This window comes from Sprattus sprattus (assembly GCF_963457725.1).
Source record: "Sprattus sprattus genome assembly, chromosome: 5".
NCBI classification, from domain to species: domain Eukaryota; kingdom Metazoa; phylum Chordata; class Actinopteri; order Clupeiformes; family Clupeidae; genus Sprattus; species Sprattus sprattus.
Genome location: NC_137924.1, coordinates 10,328,888 through 10,351,387, shown reverse-complemented (window position 1 = coordinate 10,351,387; position 22,500 = coordinate 10,328,888). Strand labels below are relative to the sequence as shown.

General features: G+C 49.8%; 1 protein-coding gene across 6 annotated transcripts in view; it reads left to right on the top strand.

The window, feature by feature from the left end:
• The window catches only part of tns1b (tensin 1b), a 160,265-nt gene that overhangs the window by 51,998 nt on the left and 85,767 nt on the right, over window positions 1–22,500 (top strand). For 3 of the 6 annotated variants that reach the window (XM_080839272.1, XM_080839275.1, XM_080839270.1), the window contains exon 3: window positions 6,147–6,184. In XM_080839272.1, coding sequence (XP_080695398.1) covers window positions 6,147–6,184 — 38 coding nt within the window. Of the gene's footprint in view, window positions 1–6,146; window positions 6,185–12,310; window positions 12,445–21,173; window positions 21,577–22,500 lie in introns of those variants that run through there. The other 3 variants (XM_080839271.1, XM_080839274.1, XM_080839273.1) reach the window with 3 other exon arrangements.

Sequence of the window (22,500 nt, the reverse complement as noted above, 5' to 3'; positions counted from 1 at the left end):
TCATTTACCACTAGAGGGCGATAGAGGACAGTGGATTGTTCCCCCAAAAGCCAAAGAACCATGTTTTCCCTCATCCATGATTTGGATTCTTTGAGTCAGACACTGCATATGCAAGCCAAACCTGAAACTTTGATTTGATGAATAGTCTTAGCCATGCCATGGGAGACTAAAGTTTTGCCTAACCTCACTCTCCCCAGAAGAGTTCCTGTATGGACCACCATCCCTTTCAAGTCAGCATTGGGATGTACCGTGTCACACATCAAGTGGAGCAGCTGTTTCAACAGATGTATTTCTTGATTTATTCTGTGCTTACATGCAGATTTTGGAGTGGGTTTTTTAATCCCTCAAAATTCAGATATTATTACGGAGGACTTAGGCTGAAGAGCTTGGAGCCCTGCCTGCTTCTCACAGTGTGGACCAGATGAGCATACTAGTGGCTTTGAGACTTGTTCCACACAGGATATTATACTTACCCTAAATGCCTTTACGGGAAAAGCTCACTCTTTGTCCAATAAACTTTTTTTTTTACTCAGATGTACTGTAAAATTGTTGCTGAGCGAACGGAATTGATTTGCTATAGAAACACTTCATGTGCGTAACGAAGGAGGTGTAGGCATTCCCAACCCAACAATTTCTCAACATTTAAAGTGGGTTGATGGTGGTGTGCATCTTATCTCAGGCGTGTGTGTGCGTGTATGTGTGTGTGTGTGTATAGGTGTGTGTGTGTGTGTGTGTGTGTGTGTGTGTGTGTGTGTGTGTGTATAGGTGAGTGGGTGTGTGTGTGTGTATAAGTGTGTGTATAGGTGTTTGTGTGTGTGTGTGTGTGTGTGTGTGTGTGTGTATAAGTGTGTGTATAGGTGTGTGTGTGTGTGTGTGTGTGTGTCTCATCACATGTGAGGACCTCTGACAGCTGGGTGCTTATTGAAACAGATGCCCTGCCTGCTTGGGCGCTCCGTGGGCTGTGTGTGTCCATGCACAGCAGTAACACCGGTAATGGGCCTCACATGGGTCTGGCGTGTGTGTGTGTGTGTGTGTGTGTGTGTGTGTGTGTGTGTACGGTGTGTGTGTGTGTGTGTGTGTGTGTGTGTGTGTACGGTGTGTGTGGCAACCTGTGGGGGAAGAAACAGATATTGTAAACACGGCTATAAATCAGAGCCTGCTCTCATCTGTTTAACCAGGGACTACGTTGGCACTCAGACACTGTGCAGCAGACACACACACACACACACACACACACACCCTAACACCCCCACACACCCCCACACTGATGCCCTGCCCTGGTGGTGCCAGCTGCATGTTGGGTGCTTTGGCACGTGCTGATGGAGTTCAACTGCAGATTAGGACAGGCCTAGGCACTGCTTGGCTTCTACACCCTGGTCTGCAGGTGGGACCCTGTAAAGGATTAAGTGGAAACAGGGAGAGCTTGTTGGTTTCACATCAGAGTAAATCACATGGTTTAGGAGGACAGAGGGAGAGACATGTGCATATAAGATAGGCCTGTGTGTGTGTGTGTGTGTGTGTGTGTGTAAGAGGGGGATATGAGGGTACATCTCGACCAGAAAAAGACTGCTCCCTCACCAAGGCCATGGACAGTACAGTTTTTCTGTGTGTGTGTCTGTGTGTCTGTGTGTGTGTGTGTGTTTATGTGCACATGTGCATGCCTGTGTTTATATATGTTGGTGTACATACATGTGTGTGTCTTTATGTCTGTCACTTCCACTGCCATTGAGGGTCTGAAAGAGAGGGGGAAGGTAGTGAGAATTAGGGAGTACCTAACTACTCAGTCACCATGGGTGGTGCTGGATGTGTGTGTGTGTGTGTGTGCACGTTCATGTGTTTGATCATGTTGAAGGTTTTGCCTGTGTGTGTATGTGTGTGTGGGTGTGTGTGTGTGTGTGTGTGTGTGTGTGTGTGGGTGTGTGTGTGTGTGTGTGTGTGCGAGTACATGTTTGTGCCTATGCATCCACTCCACACGTGTGTGTGTATGGGAGCGCACGTTTCAGCGGGAGGAAGTGCCCCAGCCCATGCGTCTCCTGATTGTGCTCCCTCTGTAGTGTGTGTGTGTGTGTGTGTGTGTGTGTGTGTGTGTGTGTGTGTGTGTGTGTGTGTGTGTGTGTGTGTGTGTGTGTGTGTGTGTGTGTGCGTCTCCTGATTGTGCTCCCTCTGTAGCGAGGCCCAGCCCATCCCTTTGGGAGCCCAGACCCATTACAAAAGGCCAGGGTGAGGAAATGCCTGCACCCCCTCCTCCCTTCCCCCCGTCCTCCTCTCCTCTCCTCTCCTCTCCCTCCCTCCCTCCCTCATCCCCCTCTCTTCTTCTCAAGAACATTCTTCCTCCCCTGAGTCAGATACGACACAGCCCTCCGGTCTGCTCCCCGCTCCACTCTGGGCTTAATCCACTCCTCCTGCCTCTCTCTCTCTCTCTCTCTCTCTCTCTCTCTCTCTATCTCTCTCTCGCGCGCTCTCTCTCTCTCTCTCTCCAGCCCCTGTTCTGTTTATGCACTGAAGACCTGACTTCCTAACAAGGCAAAGGCTGACAGAGGCCACGGAGTTGCTGTTTTCACACCCAATATGGCAGTCCTCCTCCTCCTCCTTCTCCTCCTGTAACCCCCCCCCCCTCCTCCTCCTCCGCACTGTACTCTGGAGAGTTTGTACAGTCATGGCTCATGTGTGCAGAAACGTGTTTAGGTTGGAGAGCACAGGCCTGCGGGTTTAAGCTGTCTGCCCCACTGGGAGGGCGGGGGGGGAATGGGGACTGGAGTCCCTGCGTTCTGGTTCTGACCGTCCTGTGAGATGAAACGCAGACTGGACAGACGAGGGTGTGAGACGAACGAGGGGACGAATCGGACTGCAGTGTTCGGAATGATTTCCCGACAACTCCTTCAGCACTAAACAGATGTGGACGAAGCCCCATAGCTGTCTTTACCCAGTCTTCAGAGTCTTCAGAGAGAGCATTACAAGTTCTCTATACAGATGTGGACGAAGACCCATAGCTGTTTTTACCCAGTCTTCAGAGTCTTCAGAGGGAGCATTACAAGTTCTCTATACAGATGTTAGCCCTAGCAACAATATTGTCATCGCTGTCTGTTCCTGGGGCTGGGCAACAGGGACGTAATTTCTGAAAAAGAAAAAAAGCGTTCTGAGAGCGTACTCTCCGCACCATCTGATGTCATGTACTGCATGGCTCATGGAGTAGAGCTCTGATTTGAATGTACCAGTGTGAAGAAGTCTCCATGGCACTGACGTGTTAGGGTTTCGAGCCTTCAGCATCATAAAGAGCTGTCTAATTAAAGACTGAAACAGTCTGGCTGTCGTCCCCCCCCCCCCCCCGCCTCTTCTTGAGCCCTCTCAAGTGCATATTTAGACTTTGGGCTTAAATATAATGAAACAAACATGCCTACCACGAAGGCTGCAATTATGTAAATTCTCGCCTGACAAGGATGCATACTACTGTTGTGACGGAAAAAGTTATGCGTTTACCCTCCAGGAGGATGGAAGTGTGCAGTGTAATGACATGACATTTTGAAATATGGCGACTTAATTGCACAAAAGATTTCACAAAGGCTTTATTCCCCCTTCCCACTGCTGTTAAAAAAGGAACTCCCCTGGGATCTTTGGTTTCTCAACTCCACTTCTCAAAGGATGTCGCCATGGCAAATTTATAGTCGCTTTCTCCACCGCTTAGTTGCAGAAAAAAGATCTCCAATGAATATTTTCCGTCTCTCTCCACTGGGCATGTGTAATGTCCCTGGATGTGTATAATTGGAGTGAGACGGGTGAGCCTGTTCTCTGGGGCTGCTCATTACGTTCTGTCCAGGGAATTGGACTGCACTGGTCGCTGCTCTGTCTCAGCGTCCTTGAAGTCGGCTCAGTGGAAGTCAGACGGGCATCAGCTCCGTCCGCTGTGCTCCCGGGCCCAGAAGGAGGCTCACATGCTAATGAAAATATCCTGCGAAGCCGTGAAGTATGTTAGCCCCCCGGCCAAAATCACCTCGAACCTTCCCCCTACCCCCCCCCCCCCCCCCCCCCCCCCACACACACACACACACACACACACACACATCCCGGGCCTTTTTGATTCACAGAGCCTGGGAACCTTACCCTAAGTGGAGAGGATGTGCTGTTTTCAGTCCTTCAGATGCTAAAGCGGTGACTCAGAGTAAAAAAAAAAAACACGACAATCATAATAAATATTACACTCACGGTCAAAAATGTGATCTGAGGTGGGAAGAAAACGTTGCGTTACGTAGGGCCTATGGCGGCGTGCTCCAGAGTTAAGCATTCCCCATTTACCTCTGCTTTGAAAGCCTCCTGCTTCACACAGCTCTCTCTCAAAGCCTGTTTTGATTCGTGCCTCTTTTGAGGGAATCAGCCGGGCTTGGAACTTTATGACCCTCTGCACCAGGTGTTCTCCCTCCGGTGACCGCTATTTGGAGCCACAGTGTGAGTCCGCCGTGAGGGAGAGAGGAGGGCGAGGAGAGAGGAGAGAGGAGAAGGGAGAGAGGAGAGAGGAGAAAGGAGAGAGGAGAAAGGAGAGGTGAGAGGAGAGAGGAGAGGGGAGAGAGGAGAGGGGAGAGGGGAGAGGGGAGAGAGGAGAGGGGAGAGAGGAGAGAGGAGAGAGGAGAGGAGAGAGGAGAGAGGAGAGAGGAGAGTGGAGAGAGGAGTGAGGAGTGAGGAGAGTGGAGAGAGGAGAGAGGAGAGGAGAGAGGAGAGAGGAGAGAGAAGAGAGAAGAGAGGAGAGAGGAGAGAGGAGAGTGGAGAGAGGAGAGAGGAGAGGGGAGAGAGGAGAGTGGAGAGAGGAAAGAGGAGAGAGGAGAGAGGAGAGAGGAGAAGGGAGAGAGGAGAGGAGAGAGAGGCTGGACCGTGGAGAAAGAGGCTTAGACTTCAATGGAGCTGCAGCCACTGTAGTTACTCACTCAGCACTGAGACCTGGGCGCCCCACTCCCTGCCCAGAAACCCAATCCCACCCAGCAGGTGGGTGTGTCTGGGGTGGTGGGTGGTTGTGTTGGAGGGTGCTGGTGGTGACATTTCATTTCCATGGAAACAAGGGCAGGAGCTCTTGTATAAGGCCTCTGTTAGAGAGGCTCCTCCCTCTTTGGGTGAGGGCAGAAGGAACTGTGTGTGTGTGTGTGTGTGTGTGTGTGTGTGTGTGTGTGTGTATGTGTGTGTGTGTGTGTGTGTGTGTGTGTGTGTGTGTGTGTGTGGCCGTGTGTGTGTGTGTGTGTGTGTGTGGCCGTGTGTGTGTGTGTGTGTGTGTGTGTGTGTTTGGATGCCTGCCCCTACCTGGGGCTCAACCACCTGGGCAATGGTCACTGGCACTCTGTCTCCGTGTTCTCTCACCTCACCTGTGAGAGTATGTGTGTGGCTGGCTCCCTCTCTTCACAGACACACACACGCTGTGTGCTTTATGTAGGCAACACACTCACACTCACACACACTCACACACACACACACTCACACTGACACTCACACACACTCACACACACACACACACACTCACACTCACACACACTCACACTCACACTCACACACACTCACACACACACACACACACACACACACACACACACACATACACACTCACACACACGCTGTGTGCTTTATGTAGGAAACACACTCAGACACACCCGTCATCTCACCCCTGCATAGCCCCGGTGCAGAGAGCATCTTGGGGAGCCATCGCACTGATGAGCTGCAGACAGCTGGGACTCCAGATTGGGGTAAAAAAAAGGATAATTCAGGCCCAGTGAAGGCTCCAGACTCACAGCGAGAGCACCGCCCTCTGATACAAAACCCAGAGCCTGTGAGCAGAAACATGCTGTCTGGGGCCAGACCGCTGGGCAACATCACTGCCCTTAAAGAAAATAATATTTGACTTTGACCTGAGGGTAAACAAGTTGTGGAACTTGGCCACAGCCCTGCACTTGAATAGCCTCGTTTGGTTCATTCCACACACACACACACACACACACACACACACACACACACACACACACACACACACGCACATTTCATTATGCAGTGCCACGGTTGGATGTTAATGTTTGCAAAGGTATTAAGTATTTAATGTTAAATTGCATTGCTGACAAGAAGGAAAGTGGAGCTAAACACATTTTTTTTGTCTCTCTCTCTCTCTGCTTCTTTTGCAGTGTGCCGGTTAACGTGCCATACGAAATGTGAGGTGAAGGTAAGACTCATTTCAAATCATTTTTTAGCTCACTGACTTATTGGCTCGTTGCAATCAATAAGAATGCAGCCTGATAACAGCGATTTGCCATGAGGTTAAAATCACAAAGTTATGTTTTCTTGGGAACGTGCCCATTTGCAAGGTCCTTTTAAAAATGTCCATGTCTGCTCCGCCGCTCGGATTCTTTGTTAAGCCATCCAATGCATCACCCCTCCCCCCCTCCCTTTTCTTTAAAAGCGACCAAATCTTATCAAAAAGGAAATACTGTGTTGATGATGGGGACGAGTACTCTGGAACAAGGCTCCGCGGTTTGGAAATCTGAAGAATCTCAAAACAAGTGCACGTTGTCCCGGCATGTGTTTAGTTTGGCCGAACCCCCGCCTGTCCATGATCAACCGACTCTAAAAATAAACCCCTTGCTGCATTTCGTCTTCGAGGTTCTCTAAGTGCCACTGGTGTTTTGAAGCATGGGAGCATGGAGAGGCAAGACGAACTGACTAGAGTGGGTTTAATGGGGAGCGTTGAGCAGCAAGACAAGCTGACTAGAGTGGGTTTAATGGGGAGCGTGGAGAAGCAAGACGAGCTAACTAGAGTGGGTTTTAGGGGGAGCGTGGAGAAGCAAGACGAGCTAACTAGAGTGGGTTTTAGGGGGAGCGTGGAGAAGCAAGTCGAGCTAACTAGAGTGGGTTTTAGGGGGAGCGTGGAGAAGCAAGAAGAGCTGACTAGAGTGGGTTTAAGGGGGAGCGTGGAGAAGCAAGACGAACTGACTAGAGTGGGTTTAAGGGGGAGCATGGAGAAGCAAGACGAACTGACTAGAGTGGGTTTAAGGGGGAGCGTGGAGAAGCAAGACGAACTGACTAGAGTGGGTTTAAGGGGGAGCGTGGAGAAGCAAGAAGAGCTGACTAGAGTGGGTTTAAGGGGGAGCGTGGAGAAGCAAGAAGAGCTGACTAGAGTGGGTTTAAGGGGGAGCGTGGAGAAGCAAGAAGAGCTGACTAGAGTGGGTTTAAGGGGGAGCGTGGAGAAGCAAGACGAGCTGACTAGAGTGGGTTTAAGGGGGAGCGTGGAGAAGCAAGACGAGCTGACTAGAGTGGGTTTAAGGGGGAGTGTGGAGAAGCAAGACGAACTGACTAGAGTGGGTTTAAGGGGGAGCATGGAGAAGCAAGACGAACTGACTAGAGTGGGTTTAAGGGGGAGCGTGGAGAAGCAAGACGAACTGACTAGAGTGGGTTTAAGGGGGAGCGTGGAGAAGCAAGAAGAGCTGACTAGAGTGGGTTTAAGGGGGAGCGTGGAGAAGCAAGAAGAGCTGACTAGAGTGGGTTTAAGGGGGAGCGTGGAGAAGCAAGAAGAGCTGACTAGAGTGGGTTTAAGGGGGAGCGTGGAGAAGCAAGACGAGCTGACTAGAGTGGGTTTAAGGGGGAGCGTGGAGAAGCAAGACGAGCTGACTAGAGTGGGTTTAAGGGGGAGTGTGGAGAAGCAAGACGAACTGACTAGAGTGGGTTTAAGGTGGAGCTCTGGCTTTGTGTGTTTGTATGGTGACGTAGTGGGGATGGGCGTGAGGTTGGCATTAAGAAAAACAAACAGTGAAAGGTGTTGTCAGACCTCCATCTGGCAGCCATTATTGGGCTGGTGTTGGCTTGATTGGGTGGGGGGAGAGAGGCCGGGGGAAGGCAGCCGCCCACCACTACCCACTGGGCTGCTGTAGCCAGCCTCCTCAGGAAATACCAAGGGTGCGAGGTTCACTCAGTGTAGGGGTATGCCCAAACCCGTGGGCCCAGAGGGATTTTAAGGTAACGGTTGGCACTGTTGTTTATTTGTTGCAAGCTGCAAACTGTAGGGTGATAGTGTGTATACAGGACCTCCCCAGGTCTCTTATCTTGCAGCGTCCCCCCCCCACCGCCCCCCCAAAGATTAAGGCTTCATTTGCCAGACACTCACACCTAAACAAATATACACTGTTTCCACCAAATCAATCTATGAACAGATTATGAAGACGGAAATTGTATCATGCATGATTGGAAGGTGAGGGGGTCTGAATTGGTGGAAGCTGAGCTATAGGAAAAGCAAACGTTCTTTGTGTTGTCTTAGTACTCATTGTGCTTGCCATGGAACACAGCTCGACGTTTTGTGTATAAAGCTTTGGGCGGTGATGTGATGATTATCACTTTTATGAAGTTACGGTTTATTATTTCAAACTACCTCTTTACCTGCTTCGCATATGAAATCACTTCTTAATCTATCATAACCTTTAAACCTCTTCGCAATTCCTTCTTTGGTGGAAAATGAGGCCATTGCTGAAATAAAAGAGAACGCGGAGAGCAAGTCTGATCACAATCAGAATTCAGTCAAGCCAGCATCACCCAAGGGCAAGCTCCTCTGAATAGAATTAGTTATTGAAGAAATGAATGGGACGGGAGCCATTCCTCCCTCTGTGCTACGCTAGTCATATATGATCTTCCCCATTTGGAATCCGAGTGGGTAATCATTCAAGCCCCGGCAGTTTCCACACTGTCTTGCTACATTATAAATCTCTATTTCCATATTTAGATAAGACTCACACGTAGCCTCTGCGTAACCTCTGCCACTAAAAACAAATGCTCAGACCACTGGTATAACTCAGACAGGCCCTGACCTTGTGACTTGCCCTGGTTCCCGATGATGGATGTGGGGACTTAGCAAACAGCACCTGAGCACAGATATGACTTCATCCGGAGACTAAGAGGGAACTGTTTTGGCTTTAGAAAAATAGCACGGGAACATTTGTGCCTCAAATGCCGTTAAGTCTTATTATTGAAAAATGTTATGGTTTTGAAAATGACTTGATTTGAATCTGCTGTTTCTATTTGCATATTTTTAAGTGTAGGCATAGCCTTTTCAACACAAGGAGTCACACAGGCCTCTTTATGCCTGTGTTCCCCTCCAGAGATGCAGGAAGTTGACTGAATTGAGTAATCCGCTCACAGAAGCCTTACAGTAGATTCGAATCTCGGCAGTTTCATGCAAAGTGGAAAAATGGCATGAATGTGAATATGTCCCACATGAACGCTATAAAAACACCGGAGAAAGGTAAAAGCAGGCTCTGGCCTGGGCACTCTTTCCAGGTCACACAGTTCACTCAGGAGGTAGCCAAAGCGTCCCTCTCCACCATATCTCATACTGCCGTATAGACTCCTGAAAGGCTGCAGCCCCTAACTAGTGCTATTTTGTTTCCCTCATTACCTTACGTCTCAAGTAAAATGTTAGTTTTTTGCCTTGACACCATAACCTGGTTTCACGAGTAGCCTGGGATAAGTGCATTGCGTTACAGTTCACGAAGGGTTCGGCGCTTTGCCTCGGATCGTTGGCAGGCAAGTCTGAGTGCGAAAGACGGCGTGGCTGGACTTGATTTGCATTCCCCGAAAAGAGGCTGGAAAATGAAGTGTCTGTCTCTGGGTGATCGTTAATATAGGTAAGTGAGGTTAAGTGGGAGGCTAAATTATTCATTAAACTCAGAGTCCAGTAGCAAGCCACTGAAGGAGGTGGTGTGAGCCAGCACATAAGATGCGTACAGGGGAGGAAACACATTAGGACGTGGCTGCACCTCTGCTTCCCCCACCCCATATGTTGGCTGCTGGACGTGCCCTCTGTGTTGCATTTTGTTATGAAATTGCCTCGAGCTGAAAGAAAAATGCTCCATGTCTGAGAACCATTCCATCTAGAACTCTCTATAAGTCTCCGTGCGGCCCTTTGTACAAGTTGGTTGCAATCTCTCCATTGGTAATGCTATTAATCTTTAAAGAGTGCAAAGTTATGCTGCATCTGCGCTGTTTAAGGACACAGAGTCCGACCACAGCCCTCATTACTGCAAAGGACATTCAGGAGTAGTGCTGACTGACCATTGCCTCCGCACGGCTAGGTGACTCAGCATCATGCGAAAGGACATTCAGCAGTAGGGCTGACTGACCATTGCCATCGCACGGATAGGTGACTCAGCATCATGCAAAAGGCGTCTTGTTGTCCTCTTTCTCCACTGCTTGCCTGCGGTGTGGAAACCGAGGCAACGGCGGGCCCCATAGGTTTTTTCTCCGGCCCTAAAAAAAAAGCATGTTTTTGGACGGAAACTACTGTACGCTCTCAGAGTAATGAGCAGCGAGGGCCTGAGAAACAGCGGCGTGAGAGAACAGGGCCATAGGTTGTCTCTAATCATCACGTTACTCCTGTGTCTCTGACTCGTAGTCTCAGACTCTGCTCGTGATGAGGAATATATTTTCATGACTTCTGTACAACCCCCCCCACCCCCACCCCCCTAAACGTCCATCTTGACTCTCGCCCTAGACCAAATAAAAATTGTGCTATTGTTTGGACTGGCAGAGCGTCGCCCCTACGGTTTTAATACTGTCTCTGTGACGCCTCAATCCATTTCCTTTCGGCGCTGTGGGGCCCACTCTTAGATTGGGTTTCTGCCGACTGCCCGCCGCTAATGATAGACTTATGACCTCGCCGTGTTTATTGTCCTTGCCTCTGCAGGAGCTGCAGCGCTGCCTGATGTGGTAGGGGCTGTGGGGACGGAGTCCACCGAGCCAAGTCACTGTATGTTTGGGTCTGTTGCTCTTGCTTTGTTTGGCTTCTGGAGGTTTTGGCAGTTATGGGGGGAATGACATGGAATATGGTATTCGAACAACACTCACCCCTGTGGTGGTATGAAGCGCTAGGCGCTAGAGGTCAGTTGGAAATCAGTGGGCAGTAGATTCAAGAAGTACTACCAAAACGGTCAGCGTTGTGTAGAGAGAGGGAGAGCATCTGTCTGGAGAGTGACTCAGGCAGGCTTGATTGTGGTGAGACTTTTGGGTGGGAGGCTGTGACTCACTCTTGACAGGAGGAGGCCAGCTCCCATCCCAGCCTCTTTGGTGCCGTCAACACGTGTGTGTCCGGCAGGGGTGGGTCCCACAGCTATGCCCAGAGGTGCAGGAGATTGCCAACAGGGACTTGAGTTTTGCCAATGGGCCTCAAAATCAAGGAGCCACAGGCTCATGAGTCACAGTTTTGGTTTCCTCCCAGAAAAGACACTTGTAACCATAGACGTCTGTTATGGTCAACAACAAATCGTCCTCATATTAAAATACACTCTGCCTCCCCTAGAGGGTTGTCTAGTGATTTTCCAGTCCTCAGCCTCAGAGAACTCCTCCTGGTCCCACACCTCCTCTTTAGCTCTCCTGACCAGCAGCAGGTTTCTGAGTGTTCCTCAGAGATCAGAGACTCTAAGAGGCTATAAACTCCGAAACCAACGCTTGGACGGGGCGCCTGTTCCACATGTTTCCCCACAGACACATGAAAGAAGAAAGAAATCTTCACCGCTTCATCTCTCTCTCTCTCTCTCTCTCTCTCTCTCTCTCTCGCTCTCTATCTCTCTCTCTCTCTCTCTCTTTCTCTCTCTCTCTCTATCTATCGCTTTCTCTCTCTCTCTATCTCTCTCTTTCCTCCTCCCTTCCTCCTCCTCCCCCTGGCATGAGAACAGCATACTGGCATTATTTCATGGTTTTTACTGCCCCCATGGTTTCGACACCTCCAGACACCGCAGCCCTCCGAGTGGTGCTTTGAGCAGGCTGCAGTCTGTTTGTCATGGCTTGTCTTCCTACTCACCTGGAGATCAGTGTGTGATTTACCCATCTGTTCGTATGCAGCCAAACACGTTTCACCTGAATGTGGACTGGAGCTGCTTCCCTAACATTGAGGCGTATGGAAATGTAATTAAAAGGGAGCAAGGAGAGAAAAAATGGCTCACCACAAGGCTAAAGTCAGCAGACCAATTTGTATTGCTATCAACCTGGATGCACCGGCTCTTACTGAGATTAGACTTTGATAAGTGAGTGTGGGCTCTGCGCTGTGGTGAAAGGGTAATAATCTAATTGTCCTTCAGGGAGAAGGCTGCCTCTGTAGAGGGTAGAGCAGAGGGAGAGAGACGGGGAGGGAGGGAGAGAGGGAGGGAGGGAGGGCGGAGGCTTGTGTTGTTGTTATTGTTGTTGGGGAGTGTGCCTTGTGAAGTTTTGGGAGCATGGGAATACATTAGCATGCTAGGTGGAGTTTGTCAGTGGCTGGAAGGAAGTGTGTGTGTTGGCTTGGCCCCGGAGAGCCGCTCTGCTCCTGTGCTAGGGTGTGAGTCCTTACACAGCTCTCTCCTGCTGAGATCCACAGCACTAGTGCTGCTGCTGCTCTCTAACGCTGAGGACTCTGGACCTGAACTCAGGACTGCTGCTCTTCCCGTTCTCTGACTTGGGCCGAACCAGGTAGGCATTTTATGGCAGACAATGGCAAGATGGAAGAGCTCATAAGACTGTGGGATGGGGGTGGTGGGGGTAATCAAAGTAGCGTAATCTCTTGTTTAGTTTGAGATAACTGAGTTGAATGTTAAGGAGTTCTAGTTATGTAACCATTTACGGGAGGGGAGAAAAAAAGTGTTTTTAAGCCTGTGTGTTGTGTTTGTTTCTATCTATTCATTATCAACACGCATTTTTATGGAGCCAAAATTCACGTGTTCCTGCACAGCGCGTCTCGGTGCTTTTCTCAGTCTTGCGGCACGTCTGTAGATCCGCTCTATGATAAGTCACGGCTCATTTCCGATCGTGTTAATGCCGTGGGCCTCGCTCTCCTTAAGTGGATTCGTTTTACCCGCCCCTGCTCTGTGTTCAAACTATGCAGAAATGAAAGGGAGAAAGAGAGAGAGAAAGAGAGAGAGAAAGAGATGGAGAGAGTCTAGGAGCAGGATGGGTGTGCACGCCCCCACACGGCTTGCAGTGTGGGCTGGGAAGGCAGGCAGCACTCTCCCTCCTAGAGGGCCTGACGTCTCTCACCCCCGGACCCCCGGACCCCCGGCAGCATCTCCCTCTGGGTTCACGGGCCTTCTTTGCTCCTGCGTCTGCCGATTGGGAAACTCGCTTTGGAAGGGAAAGAGAAAGAGAGTAGAGTTTGTCATTAGCGGGTGATTTATTGCCGGAGCATAATTGAAAAGCTGAGTCTTTTCTAGAATATGGGTGAAGCGGTTTTAATCTTCTCATGGGGGTGTGTAGGCTAGAATCTGGGTTTGGCATGGAAATTGGGGCGAGCACAGGGGATTTCACTCACAAAAGCGGGGTTTAAAGAGACAGAGGCAGAGAGAGTAGCAGAAAGCAGGAGAGAGAGAGAGAGAGAGAGAGAAAGAAAGAGAGTGGGGAAGACAGAGAGAAGTAGGAGGAGGAGGAGGGGAACTATTTGGCAGTGGCGGACACGGTTCAGACTCCTCTGTTTCCCTCTCGGCTGCCCAGAGTCCTCCCCTCCTGGCCCGAGCCCCAGTCCCAGGCTCTAGTTCGCCTTTGTGCTGCTCAGGTTTTCACGTCCACAGACCCTGCAATGCACTCCCTGTCCTCCCCCCCCCCCCCCCCCCTGGCCCAACAATGCCTTCACACACTGGACTGCCTCCTATCAGGGTGTGCCCATCGGCTCGCATGGAACCGCTCTCATCCGATTCTCTTCCTGTGGCTGTTGCCGTAGGCGCCTGTCCCCCCACTTAACTTTGGGGTATTTCTGAGGGCCAAACAAGACCTGTTTGTGGACCTGACCCCCTCTGTTCTTTTTTTGCTTTGTGTATAACATTGTCAAATGAAAAGCTGTCAAAAAGTTAAGACATCTGAGAATAGAATCTGTAAACTTCCTTCTCTTGTGATTGCTGCCTGTGTGTGCTGCCGTAGACTGAGGGGAGTGAGACTTCCTGCTGTTCAGGAAATGGTGTGAAACTGTTCTCGATGGGAGGGAGAGTGTGTGTCTGTGTATGACTGTGTGTGTGTGTGTGTGTGTGTGTGTGTGTGTGTGTGTGTGTGTGTGTGTGTGTGTGTGTGTATGTGTGTGTGTGTGTGTGTGTGTGTGTGTGTGTGTGTGTGTGTGTGTGGGTCTGTGTTTGACTCTGTGTGTGTGTGTGTGTGTGTGTGTGTGTGTGTGTGTGTGTGTGTGTGTGTGTGTGTGTGTGTGTGTGTGTGTGTGTGTGTGTGTGTGTGTGTTTGTGTGTGGGTCTGTGTTTGACTCTGTGTGTGTGTGTGTGTGTGTGTGTGTGTGTGTGTGTGTGTGTGTTTGTGTGTGGGTCTGTGTTTGACTCTGTGTGTGTGTGTGTGTGTGTGTGTGTGTGTGTGTGTGTGTGTGTGTGTGTGTGTGTGTGGGTCTGTGTTTGACTGTGTGTGTGTGTGTGTGTGTGTGTGCATCTGGTAGTGGAGGTGGGCGAAAAGGCTGCAGAAAAGAAGGAGAGAAAGTGTCCTGCGTGTAAATCTCCAGGTCCCTCATTCCCTGTCGCCTGTCCAAATGAACAGCCTGGACGATTTATCTCCATACTGGACGGTAATGAATTAAATTCAATTAGAAGTCACAGGACATGGCTTTCTTGTCCAAAACTTTCCTTTTTTTTTTTTACTTTGTTCTGGACATAACAAGAAGGATTTCATTGGCTCGAAATGAATCAGATGGATTGTTATTTATCTTGTTGAATTGGGTTTTTTTGCGTGGATGGGGGAAGGGCATTATGATATTATCTGGGCTGTTCCATCTGTTCTCCGACCATTTGATATTTCCAGACAATGCAATTATAAAGTCATCTGTTCATCTGTTGGGTAGCGCCTCTGGTCTGAACAGATACAAGCTTCATGATTCATTGGTTACAGTTTTGGTCAGCTGTTTGTATCCTCATCCATTACACTTCGTCCATACCCAGAAGATCCGGTGTGTGTGTGTGTGTGTGTGTGTGTGTGTGTGTGTGTGTGTGTGTGTGTGTGTGTGTGTGTGTGTGTGTGTGTGTGTGTGTGTGTGTGTGTGTATGTGTGTGTGTGTGTGTGTGTGTGTGTGTTAGTCTGTGTGTTAGTCTGTGTGTGTGATATGTGTGTGTGTGTGTGTGTGTGTGTGTGTGTGTGTGTGTGCGTGTGTGTTTGTGTGTGTGTGTGTTGCTCATGAACCACATGAACATTTGCCCTCTTCTGAGTCCCTCCGTGGGGAAATACTGTATGGGGTATATTGCACATTGGGTCCCCATCAAGGCTGGTATGCGTATTTTGTTGACATTACCTTGTGCCCGGTGTTTCATGGTATAGAATGGCAGTGCGTAATGGTCTGACCCCACACACCCCCTGCTCTCAAGGGCGAGGGCAATTTGTCAGGGAGGGGGGGGGTAAATCTCCAATGATTAGCTGGGTCACGGGGGGGGGGCTATTTTGGGAGTAATGCAATCCTCACTGCACGAGTATGGAAGGAAGAGGTTTTTTTCCCCCCTCTTGATTCAATTTTCTTTTTTTTTCTGTAAAAAGAGTGTATGACATGGTCGTTTATAAAGCGTGCTCACAACACAGATGGTGAGCTGCATCATGGGAGTGTGAAGTTTTGGGGTTCAACTTCAAGATGATGGGAAGAGCCCCCTCTCTGCACTCGGTGCATACTGCTGGCTCTTCTCCCCCTCGTAAAGAAAAACACAAACAGTCCCACGGTCCTCTGCAGACAAGTGTACACGGCCCATGCCTAAGGTCAGCCGGCTGGGAATGGAGACCTTTGTTCAGGCCCCCTCCAGGGTGAGGCTGACCCAAAACATCCAGCGCTGCTTTAAATGACCTCTCCCATAGGAGCTTTTGATAACAGCATCGTGGACAGACGCGTCCCACGTGACTCCCGGCTGATATGGGAAACCAGTGGACATTCGTATCAGGCAGGGGGGTACCGGGGGTTCTCGCTCGCTAACTCTCGCCTCCCCCGTCTCAGCAGCAGCGGTCCTGGGGTTGGCCCTGACGAGTTGCCCCCCTCTCTCTCTCCAGGGGAGGGCTGCTGAGTGGCTGTGGAGGGGAGCTCGAGACAGGGCTGTTTGAACACAAGCTCCAGGGGTGATAAGCCTGCTCAGAGAAAGCGAGCCCATGAAAGCAGATCATTAGCTCTTTTTAAAGTGCTCAGCAGCTTAAGACCTGACTCCTTTTGGCTCGTGGTCCAGCCGCCGTGTAAGAATTATGGCGGTAGGGTTTTGCACACTTTTTTCTCTATACACGGTGTGGCCACTCACTCTACACAAAAACACCATTCCAATTACCAGTGAGGTTTTTTTTCTCTCTCTCTCTCTCTCTCTCTATCTCTCTCTCCTTGTTCACTCTCTCCGTGCCACGAGCTTAGATACAGTCGAGAAAACAAACAGAGACGCCCAACCTTTGGCAAGATGGAGCAATCAAGACACTGGAAAGAATGTAAACAGCAGGCCAAGTGAGTAACAGTATGAAGCATTAGTCTCTGGTGGAAGGGTAGAGCTGCGGATGGAGGGAAAAGAAGGGAAACATTGAGAGAGAGGGAGAGAGAGAGAGAGAGAGAGGGAGAGGGAGGGAGGGAGGGAGAGGGAGGGAGGGAGAGAGAGGGCAGAATGAGGCAATCTGCAGCAATCCCACAAAGCATGATTGGAAGCAGACAGCTGTGGTGGACAATGACATGGCCAAAGTGATTTGGTGTTTTGGAAGCATTTCACTGAATTTAAACCGAACGGATAGAACCTATCTCAAAGAAAGTCTTTTTGTAAACTCATATCATCATTGGAGGTTGAGTTTGACAACTAAATATTTAATAACTAAATAGTCTGAAACGTATTAGTAGTTAGAGAGGAGTTTTCTTGGAGTGACTAATAGATTTAATACAGATATGCAGGGGAATACAGTTACAGTCACAGCTCAGCGTTGAGAGTCAGACTAGTCTCTAACTGCCTCCAAACACATGGTCACCATGACACCCTGCATGAGTTGTGTTTCCCCTTCTCCCAGCATGCTCCACCCCACTGCGTTCCACACGGGGTGGGTCCAGACGACAGCGGGCCGTAGCTGCGGCAGTACGGCGGGCTCTACTGTAGTATGTGTGCTGGGAAAGGCCCTGAGTCAGCCCTGGGAGAGCCTCCTCTCTCCTCTGAGGGCTAGCAGCTGCATCGCTGCTCTCCCCCTGCAGAAGGGCTCGTCTGTCTGGGACCCGTCTGACATCCCCATTTGATTAGGAATCGACTAATCAGCAGAATTCCTGCAGACTCACTCTGCCATGTCAGTAATCCAATACGGCGAGAGAGAGAGAGAGAGAGAGAGAAAGAGAGAGGGAGGGAGGGAGGGAGAGACAGACGGACAGACAGAGAGACAGAGAGAGAGACAGAGAGAGAGAGAGAGAGAGAGAGAGGGAGGGAGGGAGGGACAGACAGAAAGAGAGAAAGAGAGATTTGCTCATTAATGCATTTGCCAGTTCATGGCGAGTGGGGAGCCAAATCTTTGCCTCTTTGACAAAATCCGGAAATGTCTATCCTGTGGTAAATATTTACACTCGTGATTAGTGTATTTGCATATGCATCTGCAGAAATCTAATATGTGGATGTGGAGTACTCTCTGTTGAGGTTCCATGTTTAGTTAAACTGTTAACTCAATATTTTATGTGTGTGTGTGTGTGTGTGTGTATGTGTGTGTGTGTGTGTGTGTGTGTGTGTGTGTGTGTGTGTGTGAGAGAGAGAGTGATGGAGAATAAGGAAATTGATCAAATTCCCCATGTTATACAATTTTGAGGTAATTTTTCTGAAGTTTTCTGAAGTGGAGACCTCACACAATGGTACCAGTGCTATCAATGTTGCAGAAGGTGTCATGGGGTTACTATATAGATCCTCTCCTTTCTCAGTTGAGACGCCTTCAGAGGTTTTGGATTGCAGAATTGCACAATATTTGCTGGCACTCCGCTTGACAGCAATACATCACACCTTGCCATAGATTTACAACGATGACATGCTATTGATTTAACATGGTGAACCTAAGCATTGAGTAGGACAGTGCCTGAGCTATGGCAGACAGACTGGCTGGATGTTCCCAGGCTGGACGTGTGCTCTCCGTATGCACTCTGTGCTGAGAGAGGGGTGAGAGGAGTGACAGGGGTGAGAGGGGTGAGAGGAGTGAGAGGGGTGAGAGGGGTGAGAGGAGTGAGAGGGGTGAGAGGGGTGAGAGGAGTGAGAGGGGTGAGAGGGGTGAGAGGAGTGAGAGGGGTGAGAGGGGTGAGAGGAGTGAGAGGGGTGAGAGGGGTGAGAGGGGTGAGAGGAGTGAGAGGGGTGAGAGGGGTGAGAGGAGTGAGAGGGGTGAGAGGGGTGAGAGGAGTGAGAGGGGTGAGAGGAGTGAGAGGGGTGAGAGGGGTGAGAGGGGTGAGAGGAGTGAGAGGGGTGAGAGGAGTGACAGGGGTGAGAGGGGTGAGAGGGGTGAGAGGAGTGAGAGGGGTGAGAGGAGTGGTCCGCTGTGGTAGGCTGCCGGGCCCGGCTCCTTATACGCTACGCCTCCCGGCTGGAGCTCTGATTGGCCCCTGCGTGTTCCGGCAGGATGTTCCGACCTCCCTCTCGGAGAGTCATGTGAGTTGACTTAAGAAACTCTCCGGACTCTCTGGAATCCCCAGAATGGCCCTGCGTAACATAACATGCTTCGTGATTCACTTCTCTTTGTGCTCGCGCCTGTCTGCACTACTGCACAATGTCCAGCCAGGTATTTGTTATTTTCTTTTGCTCTGGCACATAACAGCACACATTAGATATCTACCTGAGGGCTAGTTATGGTCCATGTTGATTCTTATTAGAGGCAACAGCAGGGGCATAATAAAGGGTAATAAAATCCAGGACACAGGAAATATTTCAGACTCATAATATAGCACCACCTCGCCAGGGCACACTGTTCTCATGGATCCGCCCGGCCGGGTGCAGACACAAACACCTCGAGCCAGGGAAGTTCCCCAAGCATGGGGTCCCGTCTTGAGGGCAGCCTAGGTTTTAGTGCAGTGGCGGGCGCGTCTCTTGAAGTGTAGCAAGGAAGCGGATCACCTTGTTGTCCTGCCACACCCCTCTCCGCCAGCTTGTCATTAATACCAGATCTCACGGCCGTACCAAACATCTGGTTAACACAACGGCAGGAACAGACGCAACAGTCGCTTCACTTTGAAGAGGACGCCTTGTGTGTAATTACTTTGGTATTAGCATACAAATAGCTAAGTATTTTCCATTTGTAACACTAACTGTCATGTGTTTTGTTTAGAACTGCCTTAGAAACTGCCTCTGTATATAAAAGGAAATAATATGTAGTTGCTGTGGTTGATTGCATGTTGTGAGATATGGAAATAAAGCGTCACCACAGAAAAAGCTCAGCCTGAGCGATTGAATCAGGTTCACCTCATCCAGTGGGCCGTCTCAAGTATGTTTGTCACAAACACAACAAGATGACATGACGTGTCTTTGTTAACCATTGCGACCTAAGGTATTTTAACACGATAAAAGTCACAAACAAATCTCAAGGGTGTATTTTGCAAGCGCGGTTTGTCTATATTGTGTGACTGTACTGATCAAATAACCACACACCTACCCACCCTCCACCCTCCTGTGGTAGAAGTGTAGGCTGGGATGGTATAGCGGGGGGGGTGTGCTGCTGCAGGGGTAATGTGAACACAAACTCTCGTCTCGGGCCCCAACAGAGAGCACATTGTGCCGCGCCGCAAACAGCACTCTTCAAAGAGCCCTTAGCGGCTCCAGTGTCCGTGGTGACTTCCCGCGGGAATCATCTGAGGAGGGAATAACCTGGCCATTGAGAACAGTATAGACTGTGTGAGGTTTTTTTTTTTCGTATATTTTATTATTAACGGTTTTGTTACACTTTTCATAAACCGCACTGCTATCTGCCAGCGACATCTGAGTTTATTTATTCGCATGAAACAATGTTTCGGGACTTTGTGGGCCAGTAGTTTTTTTTTCCTTCCCAAAAAATGTATTTCACCATAATCCAAAAATTAAATATGAAGAACATTGTGAAGACATTTGCGGCTGTTTTGCGGTACATCATGAAAGACAACATAATGATACACCGACAGACAACAGAGGTTGTCTCCTAGAGGACCTCTTTTTAAAACCCTCCAACTGTTCATGAGATCTCTCGAAAAAGTCACTCCGTCATTTTCGTTTGCCTTTTCGATTCCCAAGTTGTATAAATAACCGCCGCATAACTTCCCTTCAAACCAAAGTTTGTGTTTTTCTTTGTGATTCCCATACCAGACAGAGTTACATGAGGCTTGACTCCATATATCTGTTAACAGCAAAACATAACCAATCTCATCAATTTTCCTATTATGTTTCATCCGAGCTGGCAGCGGCCGTCGTTCTGTTTGGTACCGCCGCGGCTCATAAAGTCTCTCTCTGGTGGGTAAGGGCCGCCTTTCGCCCCTCTCCCTGAGTGGGGTGACATCCACTGGAAAAACACTCACTCGACGCCGTGTGGCCCGCTGAGGTAATTGCTATTTCAAGGGATTAAGGTAGTTTGTTTGATATCCCCTGTCAGTGTGCAAAGGAGCGTTAGTGTTGCATAAATAAGCCAGCGGCGCGGTCTGATCTGGAGTCAGTGGCGGCATGCAGTCCCATACTGAGCAGCAGGCTGTTTCCCTGCTGGGGGGGGGGCAGGCTTTGAGCTTGTCAACTCATGTTTAACCTGTAAACTGAGAACTTGATAACAACGAGAACAGGGAGGGAGTAAAGGAGTGAAGGAGGGGATGGAGGAGAGGAGGAGTAGGAGTAGGAGTAGGAGGAGGAGGAGAAGCAGGAGGAGGAGGAGGAGGAGGGAAGGGGCATAGAAACAAGGAAAGGGGGGCTTTTGTCTGTCAAATTCAAGTCCAGCCCCCTGAGCTGCTCGGGAATTTCAGCTGTATATACTTTTGGCTGCCTTTTTCCTTTTTTTTTGTTTCACTCTCTGTCTCCCCCTCTCCCTCTCACATGCATGCTTGCTCACAGTGAGCGAGAGAGAGAGTGAGAAAGAGAGAGAGAGTGAGTGAGAGTGAGTAAGGGAGGGAGGGAGATTTAGAGAGAGGGAAAGGCGAATAGCAATAGCCCGCAGACAGACTTCCCAGATTTTTTGTGCCGCGCGTTCATTCAGTCCTCGGGTGCTTCAGCTCAAGTTGATGCTCAGCTGTGCTCCTGGTTATACATAGAATATATATATATATCATTGTCTTCTGGTCAGAGAGGAGACGAAGAGAAAGAAGACAGAGTGGAATAGAGAGAGAGAGAGAGATAGAAAGATAGAAAGAAAGGGGAAAAAAAAGCCATTTGTCTTAGCCTGAAGCCTGCTGAAGCGAGAGGCACTACTGCGCCCACCTTCTCCTTCACGCTACTTCTCGGATTACCCCCGACCTGCGCACCTCCAGGAAGGTGTGTGTGTGTGCGTGCGCGAGAGTGCGAGTGTGTGTGTGTCCTGTGTGAGGTCCACCCCTCCCCTCGGCCAGCCACAGACGTCTCCTCTGCTCTCCTCCGCTCCCCGGCTCTGCCTCTGCAGCAGAAACAAGCAGCAGCAGAATGCGGTGCTAGAGCAGAGAGAGCACCGTATGGCTGAAGGATGACCACCGTCTTGTACCAGGTAAGCCGAGGAGGAGGGGGGGGGGGGGGGGGGCTGTGGTGAGAAACTCTCACCTTAGATATGCCAGGAATGTTGAGCCTCTCTCTCTCTCTCTTTATCTATCTCTCTATCTCGCGCTCTCTCTCTCTCGTAGAGGAGTAATGCTGCCCTTGCAGTTGTTTCTTGCTGCTGCGCTCTCGTTTGCATGTTCTATGTAAAGCCACGGCGAGCGAGCCGGTGCCCTAAATGCTCTCAGATGTGAGTAATGAAGGGGAGAGGAGAGTGTGGTCTGCTCTGGACTGGTCTGGGGTGGGAGGGTGAAGATGGGGCTCCGCAGAGCTCGAGCGCGTGGGAAGGTTCCTCATGTGCACCAAGATAAAGTTAGAGGCAGAAAAGTGCTTGACACTGCATGCTGGCGTACGTTTTTTTGTGTCGGAAGTTGTGTTTTTGGTGGCTGGAAATATGAATCTATCAGAGCGTGCTGACGGAATTAGCAGTACGTGTTAGATGTTGTATCTAGAACCCGGTTACTCTGAATTTCATCACATGTTGATAGTGTGATAGTGTAATGTTTGAACAAGCCAGCAGGAACTTATTTGTTATATGCAAACTTGAGAGGGAAAGTCACTGTGCAGCTGCCTGGAGTGAGTGCTGATGTGAGCTGTTAAAGTGCGAGACTGAGAGAGAGTGTGTGTGTTGCCCTCGCACACGGCGGGTAGCCTTGACCTCGAATTTGTGACTGGAAGTGGCGCATCCTTCCAGCACGCGCTTCCCTCTCCTCTGGAGCGAATGTGTCTGACAGGAGGCAGCAGTCTTTCCTGAGAGCCTTCAACCATAGCTGTTCCCCCAGCAGTCTTACCATGGCAAACCAATGGGTCACATCTGTCTATAGCTCCTTCAGAAAGACCCAAATGTGTGCACTTGGATTGAAGAACCATATCTCTC